Here is a 20,992-nt window from a genome sequence, read left to right as displayed (position 1 = left end):
GAATGGCCGCTGGTCCGAGTGAGAGCATGTAGGCTACATGTGCGCATTTGTGTGAATGAGTATGAGAGCGACAGAGAGATAGAGAGATAGGGAGAGCGTGTTGGGGGGTGGGGTGGGGATTAGAATAAATGGGATTACTACTTAGTAAGAACTGAATAAATCCCAACTGGGATACAGTTGAACGTAGTATAGATAGTTCACACATGCTCAAAAGGTTTTAAGGTTAATAATTCAGGAAGCACCACAGACACAGATTTATGTTTTGACCATACACTCTATATATATTGTAAAGATGGACGTCATGACTGCTCCCCAAAGTGAAGCCAACGCATCTAAGTATAGGTCATAAACTCCGCCCCCTCCATGTTAGTGGATGGGAAATGGGTCAAAAGTCGAATAAATGTTTCTCGAAGATGCTTTCTTCATCCATCAATTACCTCCTACACCTCATTCCCTTCTTCTATGGTGCCAATCATGTATTCTCTCTTCCTGCCGTCACATCCTGCGCTTCTCCTCTTCCTCCAATCCTTCCATCATTGATTCTACTCCTTCAAATAAATATTTCAAATTAAAAGCATAGTGCAGAAGATGAATGCGTGGGTGAACCACTTTGAGGTAGAGCTGCAACAATTAGTTGATTGACTGATTCCTAGATCAGCAAAATGTTAATCAGTAACTATTTTGATGATCAGTCGATCGTCAGATGGACTCGGGGGGGAACAGTGATTAGAGTTTTTCATAATTTTACAACCTTTAATAGGAAAATCAGTGAATATTGAAAGTGTGATTGGATTTATCTCGTGAAGGAGGATGCAATTAAAATGTTGTCTAGCAGTTCTGAATATGACCACAAGGTGGTGGCATAGCTTTACAAGCACAGATAGAGCAGCTCCCACAGTGACAGCCAACACGAGGGCAGGAGATAAGAGCTACAGCCACAGGACTGGCAGCAACAGATAAGATGCTCCATTCATACACATCTGATATCAGTGTCATAAATCATTTTCCGCTGTGCTTATTCCTGCTCAGACACACTGCATGAAAACAGGAGAGAGAGAGGAAGAATCTGAAGGGGGGGAGAGAGAGAAAGAGAGAGAAGAGAGAGAGCGTTTAGATGCTAAACATCCATCATCTGTTCATGAAAACGAAGATTAAGTGGGTGAAGTGAGGGAGAGGGTGAAGGAAACCAGGTAAATGCCGGGTTGACGTCAGTTCAATATTTCCATATATAGCTTGAGAAACTCTTCGACGTCACAGACTGCATTTGAGTGCCTGGTGGCGAACAGGCGCGTACGGCTTTTGTATGTGAGAGTAACCTGCATCATTGTAACCATGGTGATTAAGAGCAGGGGAGTTGCAGGGCTGCACAACAAGATAAACGTCATAACTATTCAGCTTCCTGTGTGTGTGTTCAAGTGTTCTGGTACATTTTATCTCTCTGGATGTGTCTTAGCTTTAGAATTTAAAGCAGGACTGACAGAAAATGCAAGAATGAATCATGTTTGCTTTGACATTTGAGTATTTTGATTATGCTAAAGTGTTTATTTACTTTTTAGCATTTCAGTATGATTCCTTCCCACAGTAATGATAAATATATAGTTGTGTGTATCACAAGTAAACACTGGGTGGTGGAGCTGTGGTATCGAGGTTCGACTGGCACATGCCCTCAGCCAATCATGAGTCAGTCCCAGCTGTCAATCATGAAGTTTCACTCGTTTCATTTTGAGTTTGACCCATGTCCCATCCACTAACATGGAAGGGCCTAGGCTTATGAGCCATAGTGCAGCCAGCCACCAGGGGGCATGAATTTAGGGGGAGTGAAACAAAAGCATCTGGCATTTTTCCCAAAGTTGATTTGTGTCTATTAAACTTTTTCTTATCGTACAAATGGATCCTCATGTGTTCCTTTTTCTTATGAATGAAGTTTAAACCATAATTTCCATGTACACAACAACACTGTGCCTCCGATTCCTGTGCAGTTTCCACCACCAAATAATGTCACAGCACCTTTATAAGTCAAGTCAAAACAAAAGAGACGGCGTGAGTGCATTTAGACTGAGGGTCTGTCTGAAGCGCACCACCACCAGCTCCAGGCCTAATATGAGTATGAAAAATGGGAAGGTTAGACACAACTCAACAGAATGCTCCTGTATCCAGAGAGTGTTTACACCACATGAGTGACTTTTAACCGTCTGTGTTGTATCCATAGAGGCAGAGAAATGAACACACTGTATCTGCACTGTTCTCCTGATCTGCTTATAAATCAGTTCGCCAGAGAGAGAGAGAGGAAGAACTCTGAGGCTCATTGACCTACATGTCAACATGACGTGTTGTAGGAGCACCGAGGCTGTAATTTCCATCCTGTGTGTGTGTTTGTGTGTGTGCGCGTGCACGTGTGTGTTTGGTACACAGTGTGATGCATCATAATTCATTCAAGATCACTAAAATAGGCAACATCAACATTGGTAAGTAGGAGGGAGGAGAGGGTTATCATGCAGGAATGAAATAAAGATATTTGATTTATTGTGATACTTTACTTTCTGTTCTTCTATAGAACAAATGATTCATATATAATAAAAAAACATCCACTAGTTGCAATGAACCACGTATTCCTCACGTCTCTGGCCAATCCTCCAATCACTTGATTGCCACAAAACAACATCTGAAATCTTCCCTGGATAATACTAGTCCCCTTCCCTGTCAGTCATCTTCTGATCCATTGAGATATTCTCACCTCAGATAAGCAAAGACCTTTCTTCTTCCACCTTCACTCTTCTTTTTTCTCCTCTACTATAATCTTCCTTCCCCCAGTCTTTCCCCTTCTTCTCCATGTACCCCTTTCTCTTTCCAAATCTCTCCTCCTTTCAATTACAGCTCTATAGTTTAATTACCTTCTGACCACAGCTGCTTACAATAAGCGCAACACAACAAGTCCACACATTTCGAAAATCCCATAATCCTAAATGGGCTTGTAAACAAGAAACGCAGCAGTCGACAATGTAAGGCTTTGTGTTTTAACTCTCCCTTTTTTTTCCCTCACACACTTTTCTCTCCGAATCTCAGTTCTCGCCGTCTTCCTCCTCCTATTGGTGTCTCTCTCTTTCCCCTCGCTGCAGTATGTTTTCATTTCGATCCTTCATGGAATGTAAATACAGCAAAGCCAATGACCGCCGCTGCAGGGATGGGACTTCAGCATGAATCTCAACTAGCTGCTGATTCTCTCCAAAAGAGTCAAAGCGTTCATTAGAGTCTGAGTGGATTTTGTGATTCTGAGTTGGGGTGCATGGGGACACACACAGGGCTATTTATTTATTGAGTGTGTGTGGTTCAGAGGGTGGGTTATAATTAGAGCCAAGGTTGCGGTTGAGGTCAGACGTGTCGTGGTCAGTTGTGAGGTTGAGAATGTCACCAGAGGAGCGACAGGACGTCATAACGATGTGTGTCCAAGTGTGTATTCTGTGTGCACACGTTCCACTGTACTCATCTGGCCTCAGGGTGTTTCATTTCTCACCAGCTTCATCTCAGCCAACTGAACCAACACTTGCCTCACTAACATACACACACGCACACACACACACACAGCTCAGATTCTGTCTAATATTGTCTTAACCTCGTCACAGCATGTGTATTTTCTTTGAATCATGTCCAGCGTGCAATACAGGAAATGACATACATGCCAACATCTGCAACGTTTTTGCTGCTCTCTCTCTCTCTCTCTCTCTCTCTCTCTCTCTCTCTCTCTCTCTCTCTCTCTCTCTCTCTCTCTCTCTCTCTCTCTCTCTCTCTCTCTCTCTGTGTGTGTGTGTTCTGCATGTGCTGAAAACTCCCAACCTGTGGGAATATATGAAAACACAAGGAGTAACTCTCAGGCCAACACTGATGCCTAATAGACAATTATAGCTGAACACACTTTTCCATCTTGGGTTTGTGGCTGCAGGAATGTTGCATTTGCACAACTTTGTGTATTTTTTTATTGATACCACTCAGATTCCATGCTTCTTATTGCTCGCATAGAAATGCATTGAACATAACACGCTGTGCATCATCATCCAGTCATCTCCTCTAAAAAAAAGTCATCTCATCATTTGCGCCCTACACATCCAAGAAAGAGAAGTGTGGCACAGAGCCTTGTTTCCCAACATAAACACGCACACACACAAATACATCTCTCTCTCACACACGCACACGCAAAAACACACGCACGCACGCACACGCACGCACTCGGAGAGCCTCGCACATTCCCACAAGCTCAGGAGAAGCGCTTTGGAGGAATTGGATGGAGCCGCCGCGTCTTCTCTCCGGCTCACAGGAAGAGAAACACGCTTTTCTCGCTGGTGTACAGTACTAAACCGTTTTTTCTTGAAATACGAAATCCTTTTTAACCTTTTATTTTTCCTCTTTCCTACGCGAAACCAAGTTTTCGGACCGGAAAACCCGGGGAAACGGAGAGTTTTACGCATTGAGGGGAACCAGGAACGAGCGTCTTTTTTTTGTTTTTCAGTCGAATACAGGATATTTCTCCGCTGGGGGATTACAAGCTGTGCATTAGCACTTTAAATAGGCGGGATGCGTTAAAGGATTTCCCCCTCTATCGTAATTAGGAGGCTGTTTCACCGGCGTCTTTGTCCTGAGCGCACAGACTGGCGTAAAACGGGCTCCGCGCAAAAAGGAAAAGGATCCCGGATTTCAATTTGACCCAGACAAACTGTACCGATGCCAACACAGCGTCTCCACCAGAGACCTTGGATGTAGTAAAGAACTGAGCTGCTGCATGTCTCCTGTCATCCTCTTTTTTCCTGGCATGGCGTTTTACTGGAAGTAGTCTTCAAAGTAGGAGGATGGCTTTTTACTCCCCCCCAGGTTACTGCCTGATCCCCCTCCATGCTTAATGGCACAGTGACAGTCCGAGGCTTTTGTGAAGGTAAGATCTGAGCTGTGTTTGACCTCCAACTCTTAAACACTCACTCATCGTGACACATGCCAAGTTGACAGCTCCTCACTCCATCTTTTTTACTTCCATCCATATTTATTCAGGTTTTCATCCATATTTGATGAACAGGAGAGTTTAACCCCAATTACCAGCCTCTGATAGACTTACAGTCTTTTAGTGACTATTTGTCCTCTTTCTACTGTCAGTTTGTTGTACAGAATCATCTTTAATAGTTTGGACAGTTTGATATTTGCTGTTTTGTTGATGAATCCCATGATCCCTTTATCGTGCCAAGCTTGAAATGATCCCTCCTCCATGTCAGGAAGCTATCTATTGATCATTACTTAATCTATTAAGGCATAGTGCCAATATTTGCTCTATTTACAACGGGTCAAAGGTCATCGTTCACGGGCCAACTGTAATTTTCAGTGCAACATCACATAGGGTATTATTTTTTTAATAAAACAAGGTGATTAAAGGTCTTTGCAAGTCTGTATTGTTCACGAGCGTTTTTTAATTGGTCATCTCAAAAAACACAGAAACCTTGCACCCTGGTATGTTTGATTATATTTGCAGTAGGAGATAAAATGGAGTCCAGCAGTGAGGATGATGTTGTGTTCCTCTACTTCTTGAAAAAGGAAAACATTGGGTCCATCCCATCCTAAGGAGAATTCCATGTTCTGATCCAGGAGTTGGGAAGTGATCAGGATTTCAGCAGATTAAACAGAAGAAAAAAACATATTTCTCAGATCCAATTGATCCTGAACATCTCAAGCAACTCTCTGGAATGACTTTGACAGATGTGAAAACCGCAGCAAATTGAACCTGTTACTTTCGGAGTAGGGGTGTAAACACTTGATAATTAATATGGACTTGGTGTGCAAGGATCTTAACTCTTAATGTAGGGTGTGTTGTTATACAATCTCATCAGCTCCTTCCTGCCTTGTTAAATATGAGTTTTATTGATTGATTTCTCAATTGTGCGAAGCCTCCGAAGATCACTCCTTCAGGCCAGCATCTCATAATTAATGTAAGAAGTCATGGTGTCAATATCCTGCCTCATAAATGGGATCATCATTAAAGGGTAAACTGTCATTTTCAGTCATCATAACCCTCTCACACGTGTATTATTTAGTATAATAAACAGCTGTGGACTCTATTATCCCTGCAAAGGTTAAACTAGTGGGAACAAAATGTCTTGTTGGTTCTGTATTTGCTCTAATTTCTACAAGTGTCCATCAGCCCATATCTGGACCATGATTGGCTTCCAGAGGTGATTTCACAACAACCTGCTCTTTTAACACAGCTTAAAACCACTTTCTAGTTACAAACTCTGCCAAGTGAAGGTCACACATCGGAGTAAAAGACACATGGAGCAAAACACATTTTTCAGAGAAGGAGGACTTAACCACAAGGATGCTCTGCTGCTGGTTTCATTGTGCTTGGTGGTACTGACCTAATGGTGGTTAATTATGAGGAACACTCACCTTGAGAGCTGTTGAAAAGACCTGTGGAGCCAAATGGTGGATAGTGAGACATTTCTTTACCACACGGAAATGCATCCAAGTATAATACGAAGGTCATTAAGAAGCCGTTTGACATTTCCCCCCCTCACAGATATCACGCTATCTGGATAATCCTCTTTAAATGCCCCACTGGCCGGGGAGCAGTTGCTTCATTTTGCAGCTTTAAAAAACCTCTGTTGGGAAAGGAGCAAGACTCCATATGAGGAAAATACTCCAGTTTAACTGATTCATGACACTTGTTTGCAGCCAAATTAAATAAGAACTGTTATCTTAATTAATTCATAAAATGTGGACAGGGGGCTTTTAGAATCGGGACATGGACCCCATAAAGGTCCCACACCACCAGTTTGGGCACCACTGCTGCATGATGAGTGTGGGTGACTAACTGACAATTGAGACTGCGAGGAAGACAGAATGAGTCATTTTGCTCAAATCAACAGGAGGCGCACTACGGTACATCAACACACAAACACACACACACACCCGCGCCTGCTCGTGTTTGGCTGGAGCGTCTGATGATTCAATTCCAAACCTAATTCAATTCAGCAGATTGATTTTATCACAAGCAGGAGATGATAGTGAGTCGTCGTGAAGGATGCAAGGTTTTTTGAGGAATAGCAATGCACATCATCACGATCGTGAGGAAATAGACTAACAAGATGGTGAAGAGGCTGCTGCTCGAGTGCTCGCATCAGGAAGTGTGCTGCAGAAAGGTCAGCGGGAAACACACAGTGACATATTCTCCAGACAGATGACTCACCCTTGACCGCGAGTCTGTAGGAGTGAAGCAATGCACAAACACACCTTCACCCTCAGTTTATTCTTTGCTTCTTTTCTTTCCCCCTCTGACACGAATCCCTTCTCAGCTATCTGTTCCATGTTTTCTGTGCTTTTTTTTTCCAACCCTCGTGTCTTTTCTAAATATGGCCCATTCCCAAAGGAACTTCACATAAAATGAACATGAAACAACTTTTAATCCCATCAACCATGTGGTGATCTGTCTTTTCCGGTTTATAGCTCACCAGGGAAGCAGAGACTTCAGTTTGGATTTTCTCAACTTGACTCGATTACCATAGAAAACAAGATGCTCATTCTGAACCGATTCAACCCTGGAAGACGTAATAACGACTGCCCAGGACTATGTGGGTGTGTACACACCAGTAACTAAATGAAGATGGATGACGCGTCTCCACTTCCTAATCCTGGAGTTTCACCACTTTTATAGCATAAGAAACTATATCATCTACCCAAAATTACAGAAAAAATATATTTTACCTGCAGTCTGACTTTTTAGTTTGGTCCCTGTCCAATCCCATTGCATGGAGGAGGATGGGTTTATACTGCAGTCAGCCACTAGGGGGGCATACATTGATTTGATACACTTTCCTGTTAGCTCTGTTGCACTTGTTTAGGAGAGACTTTTACTTTTATTCTTTAAGGACACATGGAGTTTGTTGACTTCCTGTAACGGACCTCCAGACTGAAAGGAAACCTAATGTTTCGTTCAAGTCATATCAAACCTATTGTAATTGACAGTTTATCATAGTTAAATCATGTTCAAGTCAACAAGTTGTTATTCCGACCGGGAAAGTTTTTTGGGAAAGATGAAACCGCTGATATGACCGTTCTGTGGATCCATGTGCTCAGATACAGCACTCACTTATCGACCTCGTCTTTGAGTGCACATAGTTGGCGTCAGACCCCAGATCCCTCCCCCCCTTCACACTCCTGCCACTGCGCTCTCCCTCAAGACGTGTGCGTCACGGGCAGACCCATACCAATGCACCAACACATCAATTCCTTTTCTTGTCAGCATGGCACACAACCTGAACGCACATGGAGTGAAAGCCTTTCTTTTACACAAAAAAGTTGCTTGTTTTTAGATGGTGCCTGAAAGCTCGCGAATACCATCGATGAAGCCAGAAATATCAGGTGTCCCGCAGTTTCTGGGAAATCTCTCCCTGGTGTGTGTGGCCTCCTCCTGGGCGGGTATGTAGACAAACATATTGGTGAGGGATCTTAAAGGACCAGATTTACTTGTAGTATATCTTGGTGTGATGTTCAGCTGAGATACACAATTCTTCTGACTTTTACTAAAAGATCCACCGGTGTAAAGTCAAAGACAATCTAACTGGGCTGGAGACAGCGCTTCTTTTCTCTGCATTACATGCTGCAAACTGTTGATACATTCAAACTGCAAAAAACGAAACCTGTCAATAGGTTATCTGGCTCCATTTACAGTATATCTGTAATTGGTGTAGCCTTTCACTTTACTCTTTTACTGTTGAAAGCCTGCTGATTGGGTTGCTTGTTCACTAGACGCATCTTTTTCTGTGAAACCGTTTTTATTTCCATCTGTGAAACTAGTAGACTCGACAATTTAAGGCTGCTTTCACAAACAAAAAGAGATATATCTCTTTTTAATGATATAACCTTCACGGCCATCATACTTCGAATGAAACACTGTTTCCTGTATACACCTGTAACTTCTTACCAACTCGCGAGGTCTCGCCACAATGATGTCCACTATTGTTAAAATGTCTTCGCTCTGTCCTATGATCGTCTTGCTTGAACTATTGGCTACACTGCCCCCAATGTTTTCCAGTGGTACTGCAACATTTTGTCTGTTTCTTTCTTTATCCATAAGCCTTTAAAAGATGCGCATAAATACGGACAAAACAAATGCAGAATATGGACAGAAGGCTCTGTTTGTTTCTATAAACATATCTAGAGTTCAGCCTAACTAAAACTTTACACCGACCATGGACTAGGCTGCAATTTAGACTCTGGTTCAACTCTGCGTTGGGCTTAGGCCAATACCACCGGGTCTGTGTGCAGCTGGAGCAACCAGCCCCTGTTGTCCAATGAAATGACATCATAAACAAGTTGACCTTTCTCATTTCTACCATCTATCCCTTACGAAGTTAATGCTGCATAATCAACCAAAAAAACCTGAAAGCATCTGTGTGCCTGTGCATATTAGCTTTCAGCTTACGGTTCAGTGACCTGCGGCTCAAAAAGTACAAACACTTGTGCAAAGTTTTCAGTTTGGTGTATTAATAAGTTAAGGACACTGGTTTCCAAAATAGGAAGTTAAAGGGACAAACATATCCTCTTTTGTTTTTCCTTGTTACCATGATCTTTCATTTAACAATAACAAGAATTCAGCTAGAGCCTTTTGCCAAACAAAATAAAACTATAAATTGTACTTGGGGGGGCGTTGGCAGCTTCAACTGTTCTCAACTTTCTTCAGGTCAACAGCAGTGTCACATTTGACAAGTAATGCAGGGAAAAGGGGAATGAAACCAGGAAGATCAAATATCTCACACAAGGCCGACATCAACTTGTAAATAGAAAGTAAGCGGCATGGAGGAGGGATTTTGGGGACAGAAGGGTGATGGAGATTTCAGGGTGATAGAGATTGCCTTGTTTGAACAAGCAGCTGCGGGGGTGTTTCTCCGCAGCTGACTCCGACCTCTGCCCCTCCTGGAAAAGCCGACACAGAATTCCACTTCAGGGGATCAACAAAGTAAACGGATGAAACATGTGGCTGGGAGAAAGATATTTCCCTGCCCAGGGGCACATCACGCTTTGTAATCCGTTTCACAGCTCGGTGTCATATGTATGTTTCAACCCGTTATCACAGCTCCTGTTTATTGAAGCTTCATGAGACCAGTTTGTGAGGCAGTTTTAATTTGGCCTGTATTCAGCTGCCACCGAAAGGCCAGTTTTCATACATACTTTATCATTGTGCAGAAATCTGGTTGCAGCTGTGACTGTTTTGAATACTCATCTGTCAGAGGATTTATTAAAGCTTTTTGGACGTTCAGCACTTGACACTCTGCTGCCAAAAAGCATCACATCTGTGAGCAATAACACAGGAATGCAGAAAGCAAACATGGACACTATGAAAAGGAGAATTCGACCTTCCTCCATTACAGGTTGATGGGAGGCACCAGCTATAAGAGGATTTGTGTTTCTGACTGTAACTGCATTTCATTCCATCAGCCATGTGGTGAAGTGATTATCTCCTGATTAGTGTAATATGAACATAGTTTACTGGAGCAAATACCAGCTGATTCTAACAGAGATACCATACCAATTATACTACCTTATAGTGTACTACAATATACTATGTATTATCCAACACAATAATATTAAACATAAATAATATATATTTCACAATAATAGAAAATTATACACAAATTATGTACTACATTATGCTATACTGTCATTACATATTTTATATTATATCAACTTATTTATATATGTAAATGTATTCACACTTCCATACTACACTATATATTGCATTATACTATATATAGTATTTACTAAATTCTGTACTATACCATATGTACTATACAATATAAATTATACTTTTCCATGTATTATACCACACTTCATTATACTACATTATATTCTACACATTTGTATTGTTATACTTCAAAGTGTAGCATAGAATAGTATATATTGTATAGTGTGCAGTACTAGTATACATAGTCTTTACTATTCAATACTAAAGTATACTACCCTACACTATACTATATATACTTTGCTATACCATATACACCTCTACAATACACTGCACTACACATTGGAAATATAATGTATCACAGTACAGTATTGTAGAGTATGAGAGTGTAATAGTTCAGGTATGTTTTGAGATTTTAATTAATTAATAAAACATTTTCAACGCAGGAAAATAAAAATCAATCATAAACTCTATTTTCCCGGTATTAACCGTATTCTCCACCAGTTTGTACTGCGTGAGTAATACTGTGCTTGACTTTGGACTGGGTGTACTTTAAAATGAAGTGGTTGCGTCTGACATTAACACTTGACACTGTCTTTATCGTAGTTTTTTAAAGTTAAAAGTGGTGTCAGGAGCAGGTTGAACAAAATATGAATATATTGTTCACTGCATTTCTGTCCTAAACACCTTTAGATAGTCCACCGTTTCTGACGGAGACAGAAATAGGTCTTGTTCTTAGGGCAGTCTTACGTGTTTCCATGATATAATGACAGGTGACCTTCACTGCAGCAGCGGGGGTTTTGTCGGTCTCGCTAAAATCCAGCTGGGCCATTGATACTTCAAATTTATTAGAGCAATTTGGTCTCAGTTAACCTTACCAGAGCAGTTAATGCCTCAGAAACAAAAACATATGACCCACTATAATTATAATGGGAAACATATTGTAATGGATGCCAGTTTATCTTCCTGCTCATTCCTCTCTCATTACATCTCTCTGTACTGCTTTCCTTTCTCCATTTGCGTCCATATTAGATGTCTCCCTCTACGAGGCGTTCACACACAGCTCATTGAAGTGGGTCATTTGAGACAAAGCTTTATTTTATCAACTTGTTTCCAGAATCAAAGAAAAGTCTCTGGAGTTTCTTACATGTAGATCAAGGGTGCTCAGTCTTTTACTCGTTCCCCTCCAGATTTGTCACAACTTTATCTCCACCTTCCTCACTTCTTTTCTCTTCCTGTACCACATGCTTTGTTCACTTCCACGCTCTCAGTGCCTTGCTCACTAATGTGTGGCTGCCGAACTGCAGAGCTTTAGCACAAATCACACAAACAAGACGTAATTAACACCCTGAAAGCAATGCTAATGCGTTCATGTGTGTAGAGTGCAGATAGTGCATCTTTTTTTTCCTTTGCAAGCACCTTTAATGCCAAAGTCTTTGTTGCTTGTCATTATCCTGGATGTCCACGTTCCAACCATCTCCTCCAATCATGACACCAGGATTTGTTTTTGCTCAATATCTGCACAATTGAAATAAAGGCTCACAGTCATCCATGAAATCCCCCCCTTTGTTGACAGGATACAGTCCCATTGACTGTACTTGTCATTCCGGTGCACACATCTGGTAGTTGCTATAGAAACCTGTCACCTAGCAGCAGCACATGTAGTTGCTATAGGGAAAATACATCATGTGACGTCTCCTATAGATTAGGTTTTTATCATACGACAAAAGGCATTCCCTTGCACGGAGACGCAGCACACGCAGAGGATTCTCACCCAGGAAGCGCTGTGGCTTAGAAGGTGTAATATCTGCCAGTGAGAATGTTTCTGTACGTGTTACTCATGGAAGAGTAAATGATTAAATGTCTCCAGTAACAGAGTGAATCTGCTCCCTGAAGGATGATGTGTATCAAATTGTTTTAATAGTTTTCTAGCCACACTTTTTGAGCATGCACAGAAAAACATCGGAAGCAGTTTAGTCTCTATTAAATTATCCCTTGCAGGCTACTTCATTATACATTTTACATTTGTTTAGAAAAATGTTAATTAAGGCAGTTAAATGGGAAATGGAGCAGTGGATTTCTCATTATTTTTAAGCGTTATCTGAAGAGAAGTAAAAAAAATGTAAAAAATAATATTATATTCATACAGTCTGTATATAATTATAATGGGTTAGTTCCAACCAAAATAGACAATGTGGTGGCAGAAAACATAACAAATTCACACTAATTTCTTCACAACTGAACCATTTAAGGATTTCCTTTTGTATTTTCAACATGCAAAAACAATGTTTGTATACAGTGCTATGATTTATCTGTACATTTTATATACATATAGGTTTTATTTACTTTAACATTTTGTTTATTAATTGTATGCAATGGAGTAGTAAAGGACCCCTTCAAGGGAAACAAATCTGAGATTTCGAGAAAAAAGTCTGAATAAAACAAAAAATAAAGTTGTAAATTTAAAGAGAAATATCAATGGATCAACCTGTTACCATTTAAATGATTAACGTAAAGAATCTTATCTCTTATTCATTAGCATTTCTTACATTAACATTGATTTCCCTGAAGAACAATTTATGAATCAATATGAATAAAAAATCAATCATATCTAGAGGACTAATCTGTTAGTGTGTGCAATTTGGTGCAGCTTGATTGAATGTAAGGTGACCGTTTGGCCTTGGAGGTGGATTGGACTCTTTTGAGACACACTCTGGCTTTACCACTACTTTTAGGAATTATGGTTTTAGGGCAGTTAGCCTGTCAAGACAAATTCCGATCAACCTTCTTGTTTTGGGGATAAAATTAAATCTTGAATCTCTAAAAAAAAACAGTGCCTCGTCATTTCATGCGGTCACTGCACATCCCGGACTTTCTGTGCCACAGTTGTGTTAACTGGTTCCTCATTAGCCTGCTGGTGTGCCTGTTAGGAGGACAGTGTTTCGTTAGCTCCGCTCCAATTGTTTCTTACAGCAGCCTTGTTAAAACTGAAGATGCACCCGGCTCTGTCCTGTTATCACCTCACTCTTCTCTCCTCTAATATCAAGCCTCTCTCTCCTCTTCCCATCCGCTCATCAAACCCACTTTGTCTCATCAAAACAGCTGCCATCCTCTTTTTGTATACAGCTTTTGAAACAGGCTCTCAGTTTGTGGTTATGACTCAGAGTCGCTGTTGGAAACACAGTGTGTGCCTGTACATCTTTCTTTAAAGCCCCTTCCTCTCCTGTTCCTGACATTCCATTCTTTTACTCTTGTTTTTTGCATCCCCCCTGTCTCCTCTCCTCCGGTCCTCCCGAGCCATCCTTTTTCTCTCCTTTCAGTAAAAGGAGGAAATTTCTCCCCCCCACACACTCTTGCCTCAATGTGTGGGTTCCCGTTTGACGCACGCTCAGTAGAGAATCAAAAAAAGGCAGACAGAGGGAGAGCAGGAAAAAAAAAATGAGAAAACCGGCTTGTTGTATTTGTCCTTGTGTTATTCACCATCTGTGGTAAAGCACCTTACAGCAGCATCACCCATAAGATGACTGACATGAACAACACATAAAAAATGTGAGACGGAGACAAGAAGGCAAGAGGAGAGAACATCTGGTCTCATGTGTGATTCCCACTTAGTTCAGCTAACTACCCCTACTTATCCTTGTCTGATTTAGATTTCTTTTTTTTTTTTTAAGTCATAGCCTTGAGACATGTAGACTAAAGGAAGGAAGGGAGCGAAGGAGGAGGAGGAGAGTGACCAAATAGAGGAAAATTAAAATTAGCGACAGATTAAAAATAGATCCAAGGGGACATTGGGTGGAGGAGGAGAAAGACAAACAGAGAGAGAGCGGCGAGAGAGTGAAGCTTTGGGTGGAGAAAAGGAAGTGAAGGAAGGGGGGGGAAATTATTCAGGGTCACAACCAGAATGCATTATCAGATAGAATGAGAATGGGGGAGAGAGGGGGGAGGGACATGTAAGGGAGATGTGGAAGCGAGGAAGACGAGAGAAATTAATAAATAGTCAAGCGAAGGTCATGGGTGTGATCTAATTTCCATGCTTAATCCGTTTCAGCGTCTTATGCACACTGACGTACACTGTGCAGAAAGGTGGGAACTATTTAATAACAAAATTTAAATTAAGATAATTCATTTCAGCCACTTTCAAACTACAAACAGTCATCACAACCGTTTCTAAGTCAGAGTGGGCATTTAAAGCAATAATTCTATGAAGAAGCCTTTTCCCCTGTGGGTTTGTACAGTAGCTTCTAAACCTCAGACTATCGATAAAGACGGAAAACCCATCTTCTCTTCCTTCCACTAGAAATTAAGCCTAAATATCCTGCACTGCTACCTTCCGTCAAAGATGGAGTCAGTGCAGTTGCGATTGTGGGATGGAGCTGCAGGAACAAGGTCCCACCCACTCAACCAATCACGAGTCACGATCAGCTGTCAATCATTACATTTCACCACATTTCTAATGCACATTGATTGGTCCGTAAGTACACACCATTTACCAATCATATTCAAACTAAAACTAATTTCTCTCAATTAAATAAATATCATATTCCAATTGATAGTAATGAGTCACAATTGTGTTCTAATTAATAATGATGCGTCACACAGTCCTATTTGAACTTAAGGCTACTAACATGTGACACAAACGATGTCACAGCCGAAGGTAAAGCAGGAGTTCCAACGTGGCACACAACAAAACAATGTTAATGAACCTGTAGCAATGAAGCAGGATACTTATATTTCCATTCCCATTCAGTACCTTCGTTATTAAACATCTATTTAATCCTCTTGTGCTTCACAGGACAATGCTAATGCTCATGTGAGCCTAGATTAACAGGCATTTAAAGCCCAATGAAGGCTGCTAAAATAAGCCTGTGTGTTTGTTTTTAAGTCTTTAACTCTTAATTTTGTCAACTATTAATAGACATCGGAGCAGCTGGCGAGCAGAAAGACTAGGATTCATTCGAACATGATCATTTGCAGCTTTCTCCACTCTTCCACGTTTCCGTTTCTTTACACCAGCAACAACAGGGTGACAATAAAAATGCAAACACAATCCGAGACGGCATGTCGAGTTCCAAACTCACTGATCCTCCCACTTCTTTAACGTCAGAGTTTCTCTCTCATGCACACAGGAAGAGCAGTAAACAAACATCCTGCAAAAATAAATACAAGTACGCACACACCCACCCACCCCCTGTCCGTGTTGACTCCAAGGCTGACAGTCATCAGCTTAACATCAAGAGTAAACAGAAAGGATCTGTGTACTGGGTGTGTTCTCCTTTGGGGGCTCTCATCTGTGTCACTGCTCAACTGTGAATAGAATTCCTCTTACTTGGAAAGACGGCAAAAGTGTTGACGCACTTTCCATGTAAACTCGTGTCGAAAATATCCAAAGAATACAAATATAAGCAGGAAATATGACAAATGGAGATGCGATTCTTGGAACTGGTTCAACCTCCAAAGTTGTGGGGGAGTGTTTAACACCTCCTATACACAGAGCATCTGTCAGACTTTGGCTATATGCTGAAATGCATATGTGTATCCCTTGTTATTAAATATTCTCGCTGCTTATGTTTTTCTTAATGTTAATGTGTCTATATGTGTCTCTACCTAAAGAATGTTTTCTTTTTTTCTTTTATTAAAGTGTAGGATCTAGGTGAAAGGGATTTATTGGCAGGAACTACAAATAAAATAAACCTAGGGATGTTTTCACTAGTGTGTGATAGTCCTAATTTTACAAATTGTTGTTTTCTTTACCTCAGAATGGTCCCAATATATTTAAATACTTTATATTGACATCAACTAAACCCTTTTTTGAGTTTTTATGACAACTGAAGGCTCCCAAAGTCTCCCTTTCATTTTTGGAAGGGGAGGGTGAGGTGAGGGGTATTTAGCTGCAAAATGCAACTTTACCACTAGCTGTTATTAAATCTTAAACACTGAACCTTTAATTTACATTTATAAGATAAGAAATCATCAGCTCCAAGCTGGCTCCCTTGATGATCCATGGCATTAACACGCCTTCACAACAGATGCTGGACCTACAGTACTTGTTATTTTAAACTCATGACTAATGTGTGTGTACATTGTGAACCTGCAGGTTAAGCATGACTGCGGCAGCGGGGGTGCTTACAGGCTTGGCCAAGCTAAAACGCCAGGACTCTGCCCGCTCTCAGCTTCGACCAGGACAGCCTTCATCGCCCGGCGTGGGGAACCCCGTCCCAGAGGCTGCTCCCAGGTGCTCTTGTCAAGCTCATATTCACAGATTTAATGTTAATGAAAAAAGGTTTTCTAAGACCTGTGATTGTAAATAAACTAAAAAGAGTATTTGGGACAATTTTTTGTGCCAGTTGTTACAGTTGACAGGTTTTACACTTAATGTCACTAAATTTAAGTCTTCATGGTGTTTTCTTTCATTTCTATCCATTCAGAAAAAGAAAACGACGCACTGATGTCGTGGTGGTACGCGGCAGGCTCCGCCTCTACTCCGCCTCTGGGTTTTTCCTCCTCCTTGGACTGGTCATCTTAGCCATAGGCATCTGCATGGCGACGCTGGGTTACTGGCCGCACGGGGAAACCACACCATCAGCGACTGGAGGAGGATCAAAGACAGCAGCAGCTGGAGGAGACAAGTCATCTTCCACAGGTGAAGGAGATGGAGCCAAGATGTCCGTCACAGAGAGGGGTGAGGGTATTTCCAGCAGGAGTCATGATGTGCAAGGGAAGGAAAGAAGCATTTAATAACAATCTGCTTCATACCTCATAGTATTAGGAGATAGGTCCCGAAAAATTTGAATTCACTCACTCCCCAAATCCCATACAATTGAAGTAACTGGTGACCACTTCTTCGAACGTAAAAAAAAACAACAGAGAAAAAAACATAATGCCTCCATACTGCGTGTGTGTGGTGTCAAGTGTCCGGTAGCCGCGACATTCAAATTTTATTTTAAACAGAATCATTTACATCTCCTCCTCTGAGCCGCGTTCACGTTTGCACGCACACAACAGAAAAGCACACACATCGCACACAAGCTCTCGCCCAAAGGCTGCGTGTTAGCCTTGCTATTTCCGCTAGCATCACTATTTCCGGTTGCAGACTTGTGAGCTTAAAATATCTGTCAACTATCCCTTTAAAGGTCTAGTGTGTAAGATTTAGGTGAAAGGGTTAGGGTCTATTGACAGAAATTGAATATAAAATAATCTTAGTGATGTTTTCTCTAGTGTGACGTAATCTACATTTTTGTTTCCTTTACCCTAGAATGGACCTTTTATATTTAAATACTTTATATTTACATCACAAGCGGGTCCTCTCTACAGAGGCAGCCATGTTTTTTACAGTAGGCAAGACTGGTCAAACTAATCAACTTTTGAGTTTTTTTTACAACTGAAAGCAACCACAGGTTCTCTATTTATGTTTGGAAGGGGAGGGTGAGGTGAGGGGTATTCAGCTTCAACATGAAGCTTCACCACTAGATGTCTCTAAACCCTACACACTGACCCTTTAATGTTTTGTTCATCTAGGTTCACCCTCCAAGCAGACAGGGGGGGCTCTGACGAGGTTCCTGGAACAGCATCTTCACTCGGAGCGGATGAAGATGTTCGGGCCTTTCACCATGGGCATCGGGATTTTTATCTTTATTTGTGCTAATGCCATTCTTCATGAAAACAGAGACAGAGAAACAAAGGTACACACACACACACACACACACACACACACACACACACATACACGCACACACACAGGGATATATCGATGTCTACCTGTACTCATAAATACTAGAACTATGAATATATCTGTGGGTCATATATTCATGTTATACAGACACTGGATCGAGAAAAAGCCCACATAGGTGATTACAACAGGACACAATATAAATGTAGGGCTCCCTTAAATTGCAATGTGAAACCAGAACAGGATCAAATTTACTGTACTGTAATGTAATGAACCTCACATTTAGCATATTCTCATTTCTGGTCTTCGTCCACTCTCTAAAAAGTGAGGGGCATGCTCACTGCACTCATCCATATTCATCAACTGTTCATAAGATGCAGATCAGATTTCTTCCAACCTCCACCATTGTTTCTGTTCTGTGCTCTCATGCCCTCACCTTCCGCTCCTTGATTCAATTTATTCTCCCGTCCTCCCTTGCAGGTAATCCGTGGGAGAATCAAACAAACTGACAGCAACATAATTGCACAATAATCTAAAACTGTCAAACAATAATTGGATTAGATGGGAAATTAAACATATTGCCAGGCAATCCGCAGCTTAATGCTACTGCTACTAACAATATATTTTTCTTCTGCTCTAGATCATCCATATGAGAGACATGTACTCCACAGTTATTGACATCCATCGCCTCAGGCAGAAGGAGCAAAAACAACAACACCGCAACAGCGCCTATGCAAGAGAAGGCTTCGGAGTTGATAACGCATCTCGACGGGCCAGCAACTCCCTCCTGGCGTTCTCCTCTCGCACTGGAGGAGGCTCTACAGAGGAGGAGGTGCTGCTGGGTGATGAGTTTCACAGACAGAGAGAGCAGGCCAGGTTGGATTGTAGCTTTGCGGGTCTGCTGGCGCCCCTCTACAAAGACCGGCCCATGTGTGGGCCCGGGCGGGGGTTGGGTCGCTCAGATTCCATGCACCATCAGTGGTCGGTGGACGGAGAAGGAGAGAGGGGAGGACACCATGCTCGCTCTATCGTCTCCTCCTCCATCTCTGCTTTTACTCTCCCTGTGATAAAGCTCAACAACTGCGTTATTGATGAGCCGGAGATGGAGGTGATCACTGAGGAGGACAGGGGAGGAGAGAGGAGAGACAGGGAGAGGGCGCAGCCCCTGAGCTCCATGGAGTCTCTGGTGGTTCCCGTAGCATCGGTTGCCAAGGCCTCCAAACCGCCGAGTTTACACCGAAGTAACTCTGCCTCCTCCTCCTCCTCTATGTCCTCGTGCTCCCTCTCCCCGGCTCCCTCCTCTACCTCAGGCTGCTGGCTCTCCCCGGGAGCAGCCAGGAGTGACTTTGGCTCCAACAACTCCTTGCACATGCTCAGCAGCCACTCCAAGTCTCTGGACCTGGAGCGCGGGGCGTGCATGCTCAGCGTGCACCCGGAGCAGCGCAAGCACCCCAGCTGGCCCCGGCTCGACCGTAGCAACAGCAGCCGCAGCATCAGCGGCAACCGGAGCAACAGTAAAGGTTACATGCGGCTGGAGGACCGGGAGGAGCAAGGGGAGCGGCTGCTGGACGCGTCCCCGGCCGCGACAGCGAGGCACGACTACAGTAAGCGCGAGAAGCTGCTAATGATATCGAGGTCGCATAACAATCTGAGCTTTGAGCACGAGGAGTTTCACAGCAACACACTGAAGAGAGGCAGCTCTGAGACTCGATTCTGAACTGAAGGTTGAGGACAGTTATGTCCCGTTCTGTAAATTGCTCTCCAAAAAGTGTTTGTTTGAGGCCGAACTGACCAGTGTAACAGCTGCACCCTGGAGGGAGGAAACTCAAACGTGGGTTAACAACACTTTTTCTGAGCAGCAGGCTGAGTAATGGACCATTTTTCTCAGTGAAAGGATCAGGCCTCATGTCAGCCAGACTCTGACCTGGTCCGGAGGTCCTGTTCTGTAGCTGTCCCCGACCTGTGACCTTTGTGGAATATCTCCCTTTAGGGATTAATATAAATAAATCACGTTACACCATCAGTCTGCTTTATACAAGAATAGTTTTAAGAAAGCTTGAACAGGATCTCAGCAGTGACACAAAGCTTTAGGATCAATACCGCTTCAGCATAACAGACTTTGCAAATTGCATTTCTTCAAGTGTGACAGATTTTAACTCCAGTGGGGAAATCAAGGACATGATGGAAATGTGTGAGCAATTTATCTCAGTGAAATACACTCAAATATTTTTATAAGACAGTCAATGCCCAATAACCAGCAAAAGAGAAGAAGCTCTGAGACAATAAACATTATAATGAGGATTTGTACCATAACAAAGCTACAAAGTGCTAAATATGGTGGTATACAAAGACTAAAGCTGAAAATTGCAATTTCAACTAATCTACAACCATCTGACGACTAAATAAGACCAATTGACAAGTCACTACCTGGTGCAAACCTGAGAAAGAACATGTATGGGGTGACAAGGGCCAGAAGATATAGATATTAGTGGTGAGGAATATGTTTTCTGGGTGGTTCCTGTATGTTTGTGTTTGTCTGATGATTGTAGTAGATGTAGAAACTGGGCCACACAAACAGCAGTTAAGACAAAAACAGCACAGATACAGGAGTCAAAGCT

The 20,992-nt window shown here is 42.1% G+C and overlaps 1 protein-coding gene across 1 annotated transcript; it reads left to right on the top strand.

Annotated features, from left to right (window-relative positions):
- The first annotated feature begins 16,809 nt into the window (after positions 1-16,809).
- Positions 16,810-20,091, top strand: tmem200a (transmembrane protein 200A). The gene is made up of 4 exons (XM_061092091.1): positions 16,810-16,940; positions 17,134-17,429; positions 18,233-18,387; positions 19,015-20,091. Exons 1-4 carry the CDS (start codon positions 16,810-16,812, stop codon positions 20,089-20,091), a joined length of 1,659 nt encoding a protein of 552 aa, XP_060948074.1.
- The last annotated feature ends 901 nt before the right edge of the window (positions 20,092-20,992 follow it).

The sequence above is a fragment of the Limanda limanda genome, chromosome 18 (assembly GCF_963576545.1).
Source record: "Limanda limanda chromosome 18, fLimLim1.1, whole genome shotgun sequence".
In the NCBI taxonomy this organism is placed as follows: domain Eukaryota; kingdom Metazoa; phylum Chordata; class Actinopteri; order Pleuronectiformes; family Pleuronectidae; genus Limanda; species Limanda limanda.
This window is presented reverse-complemented; position numbering and strand designations above follow the sequence as displayed.

Excerpts from the sequence above, each read along its gene's own strand:
- tmem200a (XM_061092091.1), top strand. The coding sequence starts at position 16,810 with ATGACTGCGGCAGCGGGGGTGCTTACAGGCTTGGCCAAGCTAAAACGC. Across the intron at positions 16,941-17,133 it reads GTCCCAGAGGCTGCTCCCAG|AAAAAGAAAACGACGCACTG; the intron begins GTGCTCTTGTCA and ends CTATCCATTCAG. Across the intron at positions 17,430-18,232 it reads TCATGATGTGCAAGGGAAGG|CCAAGCAGACAGGGGGGGCT; the intron begins AAAGAAGCATTT and ends TAGGTTCACCCT.